Source organism: Vidua macroura, chromosome 26, assembly GCF_024509145.1.
Source record: "Vidua macroura isolate BioBank_ID:100142 chromosome 26, ASM2450914v1, whole genome shotgun sequence".
NCBI classification, from domain to species: Eukaryota; Metazoa; Chordata; class Aves; order Passeriformes; family Viduidae; genus Vidua; species Vidua macroura.
In genome coordinates this window covers 5,320,211-5,336,021 of record NC_071596.1, presented here as the reverse complement: position 1 = coordinate 5,336,021, position 15,811 = coordinate 5,320,211, and the positions used below count along the sequence as shown (strand labels likewise).

At 46.0% G+C, this 15,811-nt stretch overlaps 1 protein-coding gene across 2 annotated transcripts in view; it reads left to right on the top strand.

The window, feature by feature from the left end:
* The window catches only part of ELL (elongation factor for RNA polymerase II), a 50,125-nt gene that overhangs the window by 24,853 nt on the left and 9,461 nt on the right, over window positions 1–15,811 (top strand). For both annotated transcript variants that reach the window (XM_053999408.1, XM_053999409.1), the window contains exons 3-7: window positions 4,458–4,579; window positions 4,888–5,051; window positions 7,957–8,210; window positions 11,254–11,378; window positions 14,355–14,451. In XM_053999408.1, coding sequence (XP_053855383.1) covers window positions 4,458–4,579; window positions 4,888–5,051; window positions 7,957–8,210; window positions 11,254–11,378; window positions 14,355–14,451 — 762 coding nt within the window. The remainder of the gene's footprint in view (window positions 1–4,457; window positions 4,580–4,887; window positions 5,052–7,956; window positions 8,211–11,253; window positions 11,379–14,354; window positions 14,452–15,811) is intronic.

Here is a 15,811-nt window from a genome sequence, read left to right as displayed (position 1 = left end):
TGCAGTTCTGTGAGGACCAGAAGTTATTTTAGATTTAGGAGTTTTACTTCCCCAACTTCTGTTCCGATGACAGAACTCTGGGATATTTTTAGCCCCTTGAACCAGTCTGTCATGCCAGTTGCTGACAACGTTGAGATTTACGTGGTGGTGTTTCTGGTAAAGCAATGCAGCCCTTCAGTGAACTTGAAAAATGTCATTTAGATACCTTTTATTTCTAAAAAAGCCTGTGTTTAACTTTAGTCTCTGCATAAAGAAGGGGAATTTAATTTTTTAATTTTTTTTTTCAAGAATCTGAATTCAGGGTAACTTTTTTATGCACTGGCACATTAAAGCTTTCAAAAAGGCTTGGATTGAGTGGACATTAAACCCAGCACATTGTCCTTGCCCACATCCTACTTTGTGATTTTATTCTCACTAACAGCCCATAGAAAATGTAGCAGGAAAGACATGATTGTTATTGTAAGTTAAGAAGAAAAATACAAACCTTCTTGTCCTGGGAAATAAAGAAAGGAGCAATTTCCAGGTTTTTTACTTTGTTTAGACTTAGACTTCCCCGAAAGCTCAGCATGAAAGTTGAGATCAAAATCTGCCACTGAGCTTGGGCACAATCAGAAGTGAGGAGAAAAACTGAAGGGTAGGTGATGTGTCTTTATTTTATAAGCTTTGCTCATGGAATAAAAGCACTGGGAATGCTTTCCTTTCCCTTTGGAAGCACGATCTACACCTGATTTTTCCTGTAAGGCTGTTTAAGTTTTGGAAATGCCTCCTCTGAATGTTTTTCCTTGAAGGAAATGTAACAAAAGGGATCAAAACAACTTAAAATGCTCCTCTGCCCTGAGCCTTTGCTCGTGGTGGGTTCCACATGGATCTGATATGGACAAGGATTAACAATAAATATTCATTTCTGGGGATAATTAAAAATATTTTCAAATGCCTACAGTTGCTTCTAGAATTTAAAAAAGTGAAAATAGAAGAGCTAATTCTGTTTGAGCCCTGAACTCCCAGGGATGAGTGGTTGGTGGAAGAGCTGCCTGGCACCTGCAGTGTCACTCCTTGGATGGAGAAGGAGAGGAGCCAGGAGGGCTGGGCTGGGCTGGAGGGAGGATGTGGCAGCCAGAGCTGACCTCTGCCTGCTCCTCCTCAGTGGTTAATTAATGGCACTGACGAGGAAAGGCCAAAGGTAGAGCTTTGAAGAGAGCTGCAGCTCCATGGGAGCACACAGAAAGAGCTCTTTGTCCCTTTATTATTATTTTTCCTGGGTATGACAAGGAGCTGGCAGCTGGGGAACCATCTGCTTTTAAGGGTAGGACTCTGCACGTCAGGATTCTCCTGCTTTTTAAGGAGCTGAGGCCTGAAATGCTTTCGAGGGATCCTCCATCAGTTGGGCTGAAGAGATAATTCCAGGAATTTACCAGGCTCTCACATCCAGAGGATGGCATTAAAACATATTTGTTGAACAGTTTTACTTTTAAAATTATTTCTTCCACTCTTCCTCAATTCCCCAATTTGCTGCCTTCCTATTTTGCTTCCCAAAAACAAAGCAACTATGGAGAATCCCATTAACTTTTTGGGGTGGGAAGGTTGTGCATAGCACAGCTGTCAGTGTGATTTAAAGCAGTGAGGTTTTAATAGTGGGAATTTTCAGTGCAAGTATTCCTCTCTCAAGAGGGAAAAGCTTCACTTGATGATTTAGGGAGGCAGGACATAAAATAAGAATTTAAACAAACTGCTGCTTCTTGAATTTAATTCTCTAGAAGCCTTTAAATTACTGTGTCCATGTGTTTTCACCTATTCCAGTGTTACTCTAAAAGCTGTCAAGAATACTTTCAGTTTCTAATACACAGAAAAAGAAACTTCCATGTTTGAGACACTAATTAACCAGGGAAGGGAATTGTTGGGAATAAAACCCGGGGTCAGCAAGGTGGCAGCAGAAAGGAGGAAGTCAGTGGTTGTAGCCCAAAATAAAACAGCTGTTCCAGTTGTGACAAAATAAAATAGTTGTGACAAGAGACAAAACCTCTCCTGCCTGGATCCTGTTCTAGATCAAATCTTACAGGAGATGATAAAAACTTTTGGGATTCTTGAGATGTGTTTTTTCTGTAGTGGTGCTGCTCTTGTTAATGGCTTTTATTCTTTGTAATAATCAGAACTTCAGTTGTAATAACCAGGTTGTTTTTACCAGTGTTCCTCTAAAGTGGGACCATGGATGTTCTTTAAGAGCAGCACCTGGCTGTCAGTATTTCCTCGTGGATTTTCTTGGGGAGATCGAGAAGTTTTTATGGAGTTTTGAGCATTTTGCTCATTTCAGTGTACACATAAATCAGAATTTAACTGCTGGAGTACCACGGCATTACAAATTGTGTGCAGAACTGTGCCAGAATTACTGAAATTGCTTCTATTTTGGTGAAAAGATGTGCAGAATCAGAGCTCAGGCTGGCTGAAATTTGCAGGTGCTTGTGGGGTGGTGAGAGCAGGGACAGAATTGAACTGAGTGGGGTGAAAATACCCTTCAGGTGCCAAACCCACGTGTGTTGTGCAGCATTTTTAGAATGACTGTTGGGAGCAAAACATCTTTGCTTTGTGATTGGAAAATACAGCATTTCCCCTGCTTCTTGGGATGAAGTTTTGGTATTAACAGAGGGAGGTGAAATCTCTGTTCAGAGCGAGCTGTCCACAGATGAATGTTACTTGAAAAAAGAAAACAGAAGTTACATCTGTACCAAGCTATTTTTAAGTGTCTCTGGTTACTGGTGCAGTACCCAGCACCAAAATTAGGGCTCCCTCAAAGTAGTCACCATGCTGATTTGGTGGCTTGAGAAACCTTCTGTTTTCAGCTAAAAATAATTCCTAGATAACGGCCGGCTTGCACATGAGACACTTTTCAGTACTAAAGTGACTCTGCCTCATTTTACAGCCTCTGGAAATGCTGCAAAACCCCTACAAAAATCCAAAACTGGGGCTTTTGGAGCAGCTGTTTTTTTTTCCAGTGGGTAAAGCAGGAGCGAGGAGAAAGTTCTTTGGTGTGTGGAGATGTGATTTGGTGGCATCCTACAGGTTTTATTTTCCAGGCTCAGGTGCAGCACAGCTCAATCCCCCTGTTGGGTTTTCCTCTTCTTCCCATTCTCACTAAATTTCCAGCTGCAAAATCCCCCCAAGCGTGCTGCTTACATAACTCTGCCTTTCTGCCTCTTCTGGTAAAGCAGAAGGGAATTTTCTTCTCCCTGCCTGGGTGGGGGCAGAGGATGCCAGGAAAGATTAAAAGGGCTCAAGGGCTGCGGCACACGTTTGGCAGGGGAGATAATGGGGCTGCCCAGGGAGGGTCAGCAGCACCCAAAAAATCTGCTCCCAGTATTTTCAGACCTGGATCCTGGGGATAACTTGTCCTCCTGTATAGAGCAAGGCTCAGCTCTGGGTTTCTGGGCTCGTTTTTGGAAGAAGGGAGCTCTGTTTGAGGGCAGGGAGACGCCGTGCACGGGCTCGGCTCAAGAGCTTCTTGCTGCCTCTGAGAACATCCTGTGGTTTAGCAGAGGGACACAGATCCCCGGGTTTTCCAGGCTGCTGGAGACGTCTGAGGTCTGAAGGAAACCACCCAAAACCCCTCCTGTCCCAGCACAGTCGTGTGTGGATGCCACGGGCTGGCTTGCTGGGAGTGTGTATTTTCTGCGTAGATGTGGCAATCTGGGTAAATATAAATCCGTGTGGTAAAGCCTGGCCTAAAATAAGCTGGGGCTGGTGTTCCTTCTGTCTCAGCTTCTGGGAGCCATCTTAATTATCAAATATTGATGCGATAGTAGAGCTCAGATGCTGACATTTACGTTGGATCCTGAATGCAGAGGGGAGACAGTTTTCCCTTTTGAAAAATGAATGGCTGGTGGGGGGGGGTGAAAAAAACAATGCAGGATGGCTGTGGAGTTGTCTGTGGAGCACACTTAATGCTTGATTAAATATTTAATTTAGCAGCAGCGTCACACTCTACTGTGAGCCATGAAATCTTGTTATGGAATTATAATTTCTTAAAAAAGAATAAGCATGCTACCTAGTGACCTGGCTTGTGCTATGTTTAGTGCTGGATCAGTAATTCTAAAGAAACGAGCCTCGAGTGTTTTACATTGAATATAAACAGTGGGAGCGAGTCTGTTTTGAGCCTGAATCAATAGAATTGGGTCAGATTCCTAGAACAAGGTGGTTGAGGTCTCTGTTTGAGGCAGCTGTGTTCTCTCACAGCCACATCCATCTTCAGCTGCTCTTTCCCTCAGTCACCTTTTCCTTCCCCCTGCACACAGTGGGGATAATTTGAATTCTTCTGGCAGCCTGTCTGTGCAGTAACCCAGGTGCTTTCCTTGTTGCTAAATGCCTCAGAGCATCCTGGCTGCAGGAGCAGTGAGCTCTGCCCAGCCTGGGGTGACCCGAGTGACCAATGTTCTCCCTCCTCCTCCTCCTCCTCCTCCCCCGAGCAGCACATCGCCATCCCGAGGCCCGATCGACCGGCGGAAGTGCGGACCTTCACCTTTTATCTCTCCAATATCGGCAAGGACAGCCCCCAGGGGAGCTTTGACTGCATCCAGCAGTATGTGTCCAGGTGAGTGGGGCATCCAAGGAAAACCCAGCCTTTTTTTTTTTTTTTTTTTTTTTCCCCTCTCTTCTGGAGCATCTTTTCCCTAACAAAGCTTAATGCACGTTCTTCATTTTTAGAGTCTTTCTGAGCTGTTTTGATATGGGTTGTTTTTTTTTGGGTTTTTTTTTTTTTGGGAAGCATCTGGTTCCCTCTCAGGTCCTCTGTGTGTCCCCCACTGTTATTCAGCTAACACCCCCCAGCTGTCCCCCAGTGCCAGCCTGGTGTCCCCTTGCAGTGTCAGGAGTACCTTTTCCATTGCATTTCTCTTGCAGCAATGGCAATATCCATTTGGATTGCCTGGGAAGCATACAGGATAAAATCACCGTGTGTGCTACTGATGATTCCTACCAGAAGGCGAGGCAGAGCATGGCACAGGCAGAGGAGGAGACTCGCAGCCGGAGCGCCATAGTCATTAAACCTGGGGGGAGATATGTAGGTAAGCAGCCACTCATTTTGGGGCTCTGCACTCCATTTGGGACTCAGCAGGCTCTGGAGGCAAATCCTGATGTTGTTGGCTTGATTGTGGCAGTCTGGAAAGCTCCTGCTAGTTCCTCATGGGTGATTTAGGGGGCTGCTCTCCTTGTGCCGTGTTGTCTTCACTTCCAAAGGAGCTGTGGCTGCCCTGGAGGGTGACCAAGATCAGGTTGGAGCAACCCAAAGGTGTCCCTGCCCATGGCAGGGGGTGGCACTGGGTGATTTGAAGGTCCCACCCAACCCAAAGCACTGAGGGTTGTCCATGTGCAGTGACATGGCTCTGGCCACGTTAGGTCACGTCTGTCACGTGGCTCCCTGCTGAGCCCTCCCAGTGTCCCTGCTCCTGGCCAGCTCAGCTAAAACTGCCACCACCGTGTCACAGCTGTGCCCCACGGGACCACAGCAGGGAGGACACAGGCAGCAGTGCCCTCTGTTAACAAACACAGGCACTAAAGCAGCCTGGCACAGCCCTTCTCACTGTGACAGCAGCAGGAAAACCTTAGCAGAGGAAATAAAACCATGGCAAATAACACAGGGAGCCTGCAGAGAGCCAGGGCTCAGGGCCCTGCTTAACCTCAGCTCACAAACTTTGGGCACAAACAGTAACCAGAGTGCAGTTTTGCTATTTTTTTTTTTTTTTCCTGAGGCAGCTGCTTTTCCTGCAGCCCATGTGATCTGCAGCCAGTCTCTTCTCAGAGGATCTGTCATGAGAAGGGTTGAGTTGCAAAATGTAGAACTGACCCAGACTCATTGTCACAGCAGCCAAGTGCTCAAAGCTGAGAAAGGAGATAGTAATCAGGAAGGAAATGCATTGATTTCCCGTAGGCCAGAAGATTATTTTGTTTAGCTCCTCTTTGAGAACATTACAGTAAGTGCCTGAAGTTAAAGCTTCTGAGGGAGAAGATTCTCAAAGCAATTTGCTTCCTGGAAAGATGGAGCAAAACTTTTTAAAATGAAAAATACTCCTGGCTAAAACCTTTTACTGCCCTGAAATGGAGACAGAGCCGTGTGAAAGCAGCAGGGGCAGAGCGTGTGCTCACAGTGCTCCTAGATAAGATGTCAGTGTTTGAGGAGGAGAGCTCTGGTCCAAGAAGGAAGGGCTTGGAAGGACAGTCCTCATGTGGGATCTGCAGGTCCTGGTGTGCCAGCGGCATCAGCTGATTCCTGCAGGCTGGGCTGGAGGGACAGGGCTGGCTCTCACATTTCCAGGAGAACACGGAGCTCAGCACTTGAGTGCCAGTGGAGTCGTTCCAGGCAGCTCAGATGTGGAAAAATTTATAGGAAATGTTGAAATTGGAGAGCAGCAGAACTTACAGATGTGAGTTGACACTTGAATAGATAGATATGTAAATAGATAGCTGCAGGTAAAGCTGCAGGGGGTGTGTGCTTGTAGCCACACTAAATATGTGTGCATGCATCCATAGACATGCACGTGTATAAATATTTGAAAATCCTTTCTGTCCTGGCTTAACTTGGTTTTTTCTTTTCCTATCACTGCACATTTTGGCTCCAGCCTTTAAATGGAAACCTCCCAACGTGATGTTTTTACTGTTCATGACCTGGCAAGAGTTAAGGCAGTTCTAGAAAGCTGACGAATCTTCTCTCGTCCCATTTCTGGAAACAAAATCCAGTTGACCTCTGGATTGTGGGATGTTTAACGTGCGAATTGGTGTTGTTCCCCCTCTCACCTCCCCTCAGCCCTGCTGAGGATGGGTCGTGCTTCCTCTCCCAGCACTGTGGTGTATAATAAAAAGCCAGGAAATGGGGCCTGGGTTACGCAATGTGCAGCTCAGTAAAACAAACAGTGCAGACAATCCCCAGTATCTTCAGATGACTCAGTTGAAAACGTTGCTTCCTAGCAATGGAGCAGTGCCCTGCTGGAATAAACCTCCCAAACACTTGCAGTAAATGCTGGATGTTGTTTGTCCTAGCGAAGGTCACTTTCTCCAGCCCAAGTGATTATTGATTGGATCTCCAGGTGTCTAGACCTTGGAACCCACACATTTTGTTTTTCAGCTTTGCTTGGATTGCCTTTGGATAGCAGGAACCTGCTCCTGCATTTGAAACATTCCCATCCTTTGATGGGAACTCTCTAAGTTCTAAGCTTTACTAAGAGATGGTGTGAGGGTTCTGTTTTTTCAGTAGGAATGGGAAAAACGAATTGTTGGGTCGTGCTGTCAGCAACCAAGGACCGCAGTGGGGATGGAGCTGAGATGCACTTCTGAGCCAGCTTCATGTTGTCACTCATCTGCAGTGGAGAAGGGGTTATTCCATCAGCACAGGCAGCACCCTGATGAATAGGCTGATGGCCCAGTGTCAGCCCCATTCATGGGGCCGTGTTTGGAGGGGGAAGGGAGGTGACCCAGCCCCATAAAGTTCCTATTGTTCTAAAAGCAGAAACATCTGCTGGAGGAGCGTTTTTGCTGAGCTCAGCAGCGGGGAGCCGCTCGTTGACCAGTTCTGGTCTTTCCACTCCGTATTTCCCACTCTTCTACATAATAATGCAGAATTTTCTTCTCATAGGGAGGGCAAAAATAGTTCGATTAACCGTGGGGATACGTGCACTTGGGATAAATGAAAAGCTGGCAAACAAAGGGAGCTTTATGTAAGCTGGTGGCCAATAATACTCAGGTTTCCAGAGCTTGGTGTTGCTGTTTACTTGTTACAAGCTTGTCATGAACCATAAACCTCACGGGATGCTCGCTCCGGCGGCGCGTCGGGACAAGAGGGGGTGTGCTGGTGGTGTTTGTCCTTCCTTGTCACCTCGTGGCACTTGCCAGGGGTGTGATGAACTCCGGATTGGTGTTGACAGCCCACTGGCCTTTGCGAGGTGACTGCTGCACTTCACTATTCTCATCTCATTTTAGGCAAAAAGGTTCAGGTGCGTAAACCTGCACCAGGAGCTTCCGATGCTGTTCCCTCCAGGAAGCGCCCAACGCCAGTCAACCTTGCCAGTGCAATAAAGAGAGGCAATAGTGCGATTTCCCAGAGACCCTTCAAAGATAGGGTTGTGCACTTACTGGCACTAAAGCCTTATAAGAAACCTGAACTTATTCTCAGATTGCAGAAGGATGGACTTTCTCAGCAGGACAAGGATTTGCTGGATAACCTTCTGCAACAGGTTTGTACTCTGATGAAGGCAACGATTTAGGTAAAGGGAAAAAAAAAAATGTCTTCTCAGCCCCCCCTCTCCCGTGGCAGTGGAACCTGTTATCTCCAGGCTGCAGCTGAATGTGACTCTAAAGGCTGTGGGGGACACAGTTCTCAGCTCCCAGTGCTGGTGCAGAGATAGCAGGAGCCTCCCGTGGCTACGCCTCGGGTTAGGGTGGTGCAACCAAGCTGGATGGTTTTGGCTCACCAGATCAGTCCCTTTCAGAGGGACACTTCTGCTTGGTCATGGGGAGGATTCTCTTAACAGAGGATCTACAAATTATTTGATTATAACCTCTAAATCTCTATTTTATTCTCATGGACTTAAAGGAGCAACGCTCTGTATTGGTACAAGTTTTGTATATGAAGGAAAAGATGTCCTCAGGTTTTTTTGTACTCCTCAGAGCCTTTCCTGCTTGGAAGTGCCAGTGGTCAGGTGTGAAGATCATGCAGCTCCTTGCCAAGCACATTATTTGTGTGTCAAGTGTGAAAGCTGTCTCCAAGCTGAATCAGTTCCTAGCACTTTGAGTCACATTAAAGGTGCCATTTTAGGCCTTGCAGTAAACACCTTCATTGCTTTATTAAACACATCATGGCTATTTATTTAAATGCTGCAGCTGCCTTCTTCTGGATTAGAATAGATTCTGGAAAAAAACTCTTTTATTTTTTTTTCTTTTTTACTCCTTTCCATAAAGAGTGAGACAGGAGTTCACTTTGCCCAAGGGCACAGGGCAGGTCGTATTAAAAACAGAGTCACAGCTGGCACAACTCGTTCCTTCCTTAGACTTTAATCCCAGAGCCCTTAATTTCCCAGCAGCTTTTTGCAGCACTTTTTCAATTCTCTCACTGAGTTTCAGAGCAGAAAACTCTCTTTTCTGACGATGGCTTTTGATGGATGCTGTGCCCGAGCCCTGGCAGGCGAACGGCGCGTGCGGCGCTGGCCACGGGGCCGCCCTCGTCGGGCTCAACGCTGATTTGGCTGTAAACGTGGTGCTCGTAAAGTTAATCCCTCTCAGCCCTCCCAGGGCTCCCATCCACAGGCAGACACAGATAAGCTAAAAATTACAGGCTGTGTTAAAGCTACACAGCTAAATCTGTCTAGGTGTGGGTTTCATTGTGCTCTTGCATCTCTCGCAGGACTCCGTGTTCCTGGCGGCCTTTTTGCCTCATTTTGCAAGGTTTCTATTTTTGGGAGGGCTGGGGTGGAGCTTGCAGAGTCCCACACGAGCAAAACAAGGAGGTAGCAGCTCTCAGCCTCTGTGCAGAGAAAAATCCAAGTTGTTCTTCCCGGGCTCCAGGAACAGGCAGGAAACAGAGAAATTCTGGGAGAGTTGGTTTTGGGTTTTTTTTTTATAAAGGAGAACCTGGATTGGCTTTTGTCTCCTGGGTGTGTTTACAGGGATACCTCGATGTAGAACACAGCTCAAATTCTTGTTGTATTTTGGCTCAGGATTTTGGAAAGCTGACAGGACTGAAAGGAAAAACAAAGTGTTTGTCATGTAAACTGATAACTGGGCTTTCTATTTTTTGCTTATCAGGAGAGTTTGCCATGTTGGTTGTGCAGCCTTTTGCTATGCCTAGATTTTTAATATTTTTATATTAGGTTGTAGCCTCCCTAAAGCAGAAGCAGAGAGGAATCAGCAGCATCTTCAGTTCATTCAAGACTTCCCACTCCTTTGCTTGTTTTTGAGGCATTTTCCTGCTGTGTGGATAATAGAAATCCCTGAGCACAGCCACGTCCTGAATGGAGAACAGTAATCCCTAAACAGATGCACGAGATCTCCATGCACTGAATAAAAGCATTTTCCACTTTCAAGGGTAGCAGTCCCTGAGCTGAGGGGCTCCAGCAGGGAATTTGGGCTGCAGCTGCTGGCTTTGCCTGGCTGTGGGCAGAGCATTTGGCACCTGGGCCTCCTCATCCCTCTTCAAAAACACATTGCAGGCTTTCTTTTCATTTGAAACTTGCAGTGCTCTGCAAGCTGAGGTTGCCCAGAAAAGCTGCCCCATCCCTGGGAATGTGCAAGGCCAGGTTGGAGCAATCTGGGATAGTGGGAGGTGTCCCTGCCCTTGGAATTTGATGGAAACAAACCATTCCATGACACTCTGGATCACCCAAGAGAGGTTCCCTTTCTGTGGAAGCCTCACTGGGGCTCTTTGCTTTGTTCCAACTCTGGATTTACAGGCGTGTACCAACAGCAAGAAGTTAAATTTTCAGTCAGGCTGTGGAAAGACTGATCCAAGTGGGATAACTCTTTCCCAAGTTGTTTCCATTCTAATCCAGCTCTGCCCATTCCAGCAGCTTCTCCTCTCCATGCAGGCACCACGCAGGGTTTTGTGGGGAAACTCCACGGGGCAGGGTTGGATAAAATGTCAGCCAGCTGCTGGTGCAAGCGTGCTGAGCTCCCTGCAGTGCTCTGCTGGCTTGAAGCTGGGAATCCCAGGTTCTGTTCTTGCCCTGGAGAAGTTCTCCATAAAATCCAGGTGGTCCCAGGGCATTCTCCTCACAGCTCCCTGAGAAAGCAGCTCTCTGTGGCCTGTTTTGTTGGCTCCTTAGTGAGAAATTATCTCCTGGCAATTGTTAACCAAGTTATCGCCCCGAGAGTTCCTCTTTGGCCATAAACTGCCCCATTTTGGCTGTGGGACAGGTGTGATAAGTGAACTGCCTGTTCCCATTAAGGCTTTATTTCCAGGTGTTTCCATCAAGTGGTGGTGTGCTGGTCCAGGCTCCCCCAGCTGAATAATCTCTTTTAGATATGACTTATTTCCCACTCAACTGGATGTGCTTTAGAAACTCATTATGAATTATTGCAGTGACAAGGCAAAAGGAAAGGCACAGTTTGATTAAATAATCTTAATAATAAGGAAATGAAATATTAAAGTCTCTCCTTGTTCTCTGACACTACTAACAGCTGCTAAGTCTGCTCAGATTTTTGCCTTCATCTTAGCTCTTGTTTGGTCGAGGAAGGGAGAAAATGAAACCCTAATGATGGTTTTCCAAATTCCTTCTGTTCCAGGTGGCAAATCTGAGTGCCAAGGACAGCACTTTCACACTGAAAGATTGTGTATACAAAGAAGTGCAGAAGGACTGGCCTGGCTACTCAGAAGGAGATCAGCAGTTGTTGAAAAGGATCCTCGTTAGGTAATTATCCATTTTCTTCTCTGTGATATCATCCAGGCAAAGTTCTGTAACCAAGGTCTGTAAGTTGAGTGTGTGACTTATTTTGACATCATTTTAAACTGTCCATCACTCAGGGACCTGTAGGAGTGGACTAAACTTGAATATCCACTCTTCACATCATCCTGGGCTGTCTTTAAATCATCAGAGGCAAAGCTTGGGGGAACCTGCCAGGGAGCAGAGCTGGTGGAGTTAATACTGCTGGTCTAAAATCCTGGGGGATGAGGTGGTTAAATGTCTCCAGCTCAGCTCTCCTTTGAAACTCTCCTTCCTTTTTTCCACATCTTCCTGTGCAGGCTGAAGTGTTTCATCCCTAAACCTGAGATTGGGTTGAAATCGTGGATGCATGGAAAAGCAAGAGGTTGTTCTGCAGGGATAAATCCCTTTAAACTCCTGCTGGTTGTCCTGCTTGGAGTGTGATCTCTGTTCCCATGTTCCCTCCTGGAACAGCCCTTAACTGACTCAGTTCATCCTTATTGCTGATTTTTTTTTCCCTCTAAAGATATTTTCCTTAGGTGAAGCCTCCAAGCTTGGAAGCTTCTGGCTGGCAGGGAAAGAAATCTCCCAGTTTTACACAGAATTCTGCTCTCAGTGTTGATGTTTTTCAGTGCCTTGGTACAGATTTTGCAATGCAGGCAGAGCTTTTACTTGTGCTTTATTTTATTGCACTTTTGGTTAAGCTGAAGCACAGTGTGCTCTGTTTGAGCACTTCCCATGATTTAAAAGCACAATTGACTTGGGGATGAGACTTTTTAAACCAACAGAAAACTTGCACTCCAAGTGCTTTGACATGCTCAAGGAAAATTAAAACTCATTTAAATGGCCTTGATGTGAAATTATAATTAAAAGGAAAAATACAACTGCCATGCAATCTTTATGGCTTTCAAAAAAGAAAAAAAAAACACCACCAAAGTGAATTTCTTCCTGTAGAAAAGCCATGTTTACTGCTTTTTCTAGAATTGTGGCATTCACTTGGGCGAGGGTCTAAAAATAGACCTTGGAAAGGATGTATTCAACTGTACAAACAAAGCCCTGCTCAGGCAGTGCAGGTAATGAGGCTCCAAAATGGGAAAAAAAAAAAAAAAAAACAAACCCATGTTGGGTTGAAGAGAGGAGAAAAACAGAAAAAGGGCACAGGAGGCAGCAGGGGTTTGCATCACCAACCAGTTGTTCCAGGTCCTCCTGGATTTCAGGGCCAGTGGCCACTCAGTGCCTCAGCAGCTGCAGTAATTAACACATCTTGCAGATACTAAAGCTGGGTCTAACTAGGCTTGGGTTAAACCAGTTTTTTCCTCCTTTTTTTTTTTTTTATGTTTTCCATCCCTCTGTCACCCTGGAGGAGCCTGGGCTGTGGGAGGTGTCCCAGCTTGTAACTGGATGAGCTTTCAGGTCCTTCCAACCCAAACCATTCCAGGATTCTCTGAGCTCTTTCCTCTGCTGAACTCGGTGCTTTCATGGCTCCTTCAATCCATAATTAACAATTAGAAGGTGTGACAGGCTTGCTCAACCAGCCCCCCCAAAAGCCACTTTCACTGGGGTGTTTGGGCAATATCAGTGTCCCCGTGTTCACAATCCCCAGGTCCTTTCCTTGAGTTGATCTGTGGCTGCTGGGGTTGTTTTAAATAAAATTAAACAAAGCCAGGACAGTGGTGACACTGCAGATGTCTAAATATTGCTGCAACACAGCCCAAGGTTCAAGCTGAGGTTAAAAGCCAAATCTTGTCGAGTCCTGGGTGTTATCTCTGAGATAAATCTTCCCAATGTTGAAAGGATATGAGGGAGCTTTAATGCTGATTCCAGTTTCTTGTGGGAGAATTTAAAAGTGGGTTATTCAGGCTCCACAGCTCCTGACAAACTGACTGCAGAGCTGCTTTATTAAAACCTTTAACCCTGAATTCTATTTTTTTTTTCAGTTTGTCAGCTGCAACTTGATACAAGACTAGTTTTTGTTTGGTTTTTTTTTTTTGGTGGGTTCTTTTTTGGGGGGATGATTAATTGAAGTGTCAGAATTGTTGGGCAAAGCTGGTGGGCTGGGAAAATACTCTGAGACCTGCAGAGGAGCAGAGACCCAGCCTGGAGGGGAATTCAAGTGATTCTAATTGTACTTTTTGTTGCTACAAAAGGGTGTTTTTTTTTTTTTATTTGTCCAATTTGTCCACAAATACAGCCCAGAGTAGCTCTGTTTTGCATGATGCAACTTAAAAGTATTATTGGGAAGCCCAAAATGTAAATCCTGGTGGACCAATAATACCTCAGCAGTTCCTGTTATAATCCTGCTTTTCCTGACCCAGAGGGAGCTCGCTGCTGAAAGGGCTCCTGTTGCCATAAAATGTTGTTTTAATGATGCTAATGAGTGGGAGAACTTATTCCTCAACATCTGAGCTTGAGTTTCAGCCCCTCTTCAGTGAGCTTTGCTTTCTGAGTTGTCTCAGAAAGCAAACACTCAGCAGAAATTTGTTTAATTAATGTCTCCCTGAGCTATATTTCAATCAGCAGGAATAATATCTGATATCCTTTACACCTTAAAATTCCATGCCACTTTCACTGATCTCCATGTGAATTATGTTTCTGAGGCTGGAATTAATTTGTTTTGATTCTTACGTCACCAGTTCAAGAGAAAAAAGGTAAAATTGTTGAAAAAGGAGTTCCATCCTCAACAGGGAATCCTTTCATGTGTCCAAGAGCTCAGCCTGTTCGTCCAGGGTGTTCCTTCCATTGCCAAAGAGCCACAAAAATCATGGGAAAGCAAGGAGGAGATGAGGAATTCCAATTTGTCGTTGATATTTCCCCATAGTAGTTTCTCCTTCCCAGATTCTGTCAGAGACCAGAGCCTGAACGAGCTCCTTTATGGCACCTTCAAGCAGAGTTAGAGCCCAAGGTGTGCAGTGCCACCTGTCCCCTTGGCACGGGGTGTGACCAGCCCCTGGTTGTGTTTTGCAGGAAGCTCTGCCAGCCCCAGAACAGCGGCGGTTTCCAGGGAGAAGCTCCTTCCCTGAGCCCTCCGAAGGACACCCTCAACTCCAGCTCTCCCCCTCAGGTGGGTGATCCCCCTCCCAGCCCCTGGATCCGTGTGCTCCTGATGGATTTGGCTGCTGGCCGTGGGTCCAGGCTGAGCTGTGCCTGTCTGCACCCTGTAATCACCTGCTGCCGGGTCAGGAGGTCCTTGGGGTTTTATTCCTGTTTTATTAAGTTGGAGTCTCATTCTGGCTTTCCTCAGCATCTGTTTCTCCTCTGGACGTGGCTCAGCGAGAGCCTGTGGGGAGGATCTCTGACAATGAGGCTCAGGTTTAGTTTTAAGGGCTAAATTCCTTTTGCAGTGCCTCCATCCCTCCTGGAGTTCCTGGGAGAACGAGCTTGTGTTTTCCTCATTACTAATAATTGAGTGGAACGAAGCTGTAATAAGCAGCTCCCAAACATGGTTGAGTTATTAAAACCCTTGACCTTTTGCAGCCTAATTGCCGTGACAGATCAGGAGCAGGTTGGGCTGCTCCTGGCTCAGAGATGCCAGAGCAGGGAGCTGTGAAAAGAACATTTTGCCTGCTTTTTCCATGTCCATAAACCACACAGGAGCCACGTTTGACGCGTGTCAAGCAGAGCCTTGTCCCCACTTCTCCCAGTATCTCCCAGCACAGGCGTTGCTGGCGTTGTGAAATGTTCTGCCTTCCCTTCTTCCAGTGTGGGTCAGCCCAGACAAGTTAAGTATTTATTCTTCTCCTGCCAATGGAATGTGTAATGCCTGCTTGTCTGGACAGACGCACCGAGGATTAGTGGCAAAGAATATTAACAGGTAAAGAAATTATGTGCTCTCTGGCACTGAGAGAGAGGCAATTCTCTGGTTGAGAACAAGGACTGTGTAACTTGTTTGCCAGGTAGCTGATTCCAAATCCTCTCCTGCTCTGCTGTGGGCATGTTCCTGGTGAATGAAGAATGATCACCTTCAAGTTAGCTTGGAAAGATCCTGCTCTTGTGTCATTTTTTAAGGTTGAAAAATCATCTTGTTCCCCTGGCTGTCCGTATTTTAAAGATTCAAAGGTCTGTAGGGTGAGGTTTTGATCTCTCAGAATGACCCAGCTGAAACTTTGGGTGGTTGGATTTAGAAAAGCCTGGTGAAACAGGGACAATCCAATGTGGAATATAAATGTTTCCAGCATGATTCTGTCGTGTCAGACAGCAAACCACAGCATTGTGAGCTGTCACTTTTTTAATACTCTCTGGCTGTAGATTCTATTTAGAGAAATGGTTTATAATGGGTGCAGTGCCCAGCAGAGGACTGGGATTTGGTAGGCTGGAATGCAGAATATTTTGGGAAGGTTCAGCTGTGGAATGAAGGTGAAGAAGACTGGTCTGGTAATTCTAGAAAATGGATGTATCTAACCCTCCTAACCAGAGAGATGAGT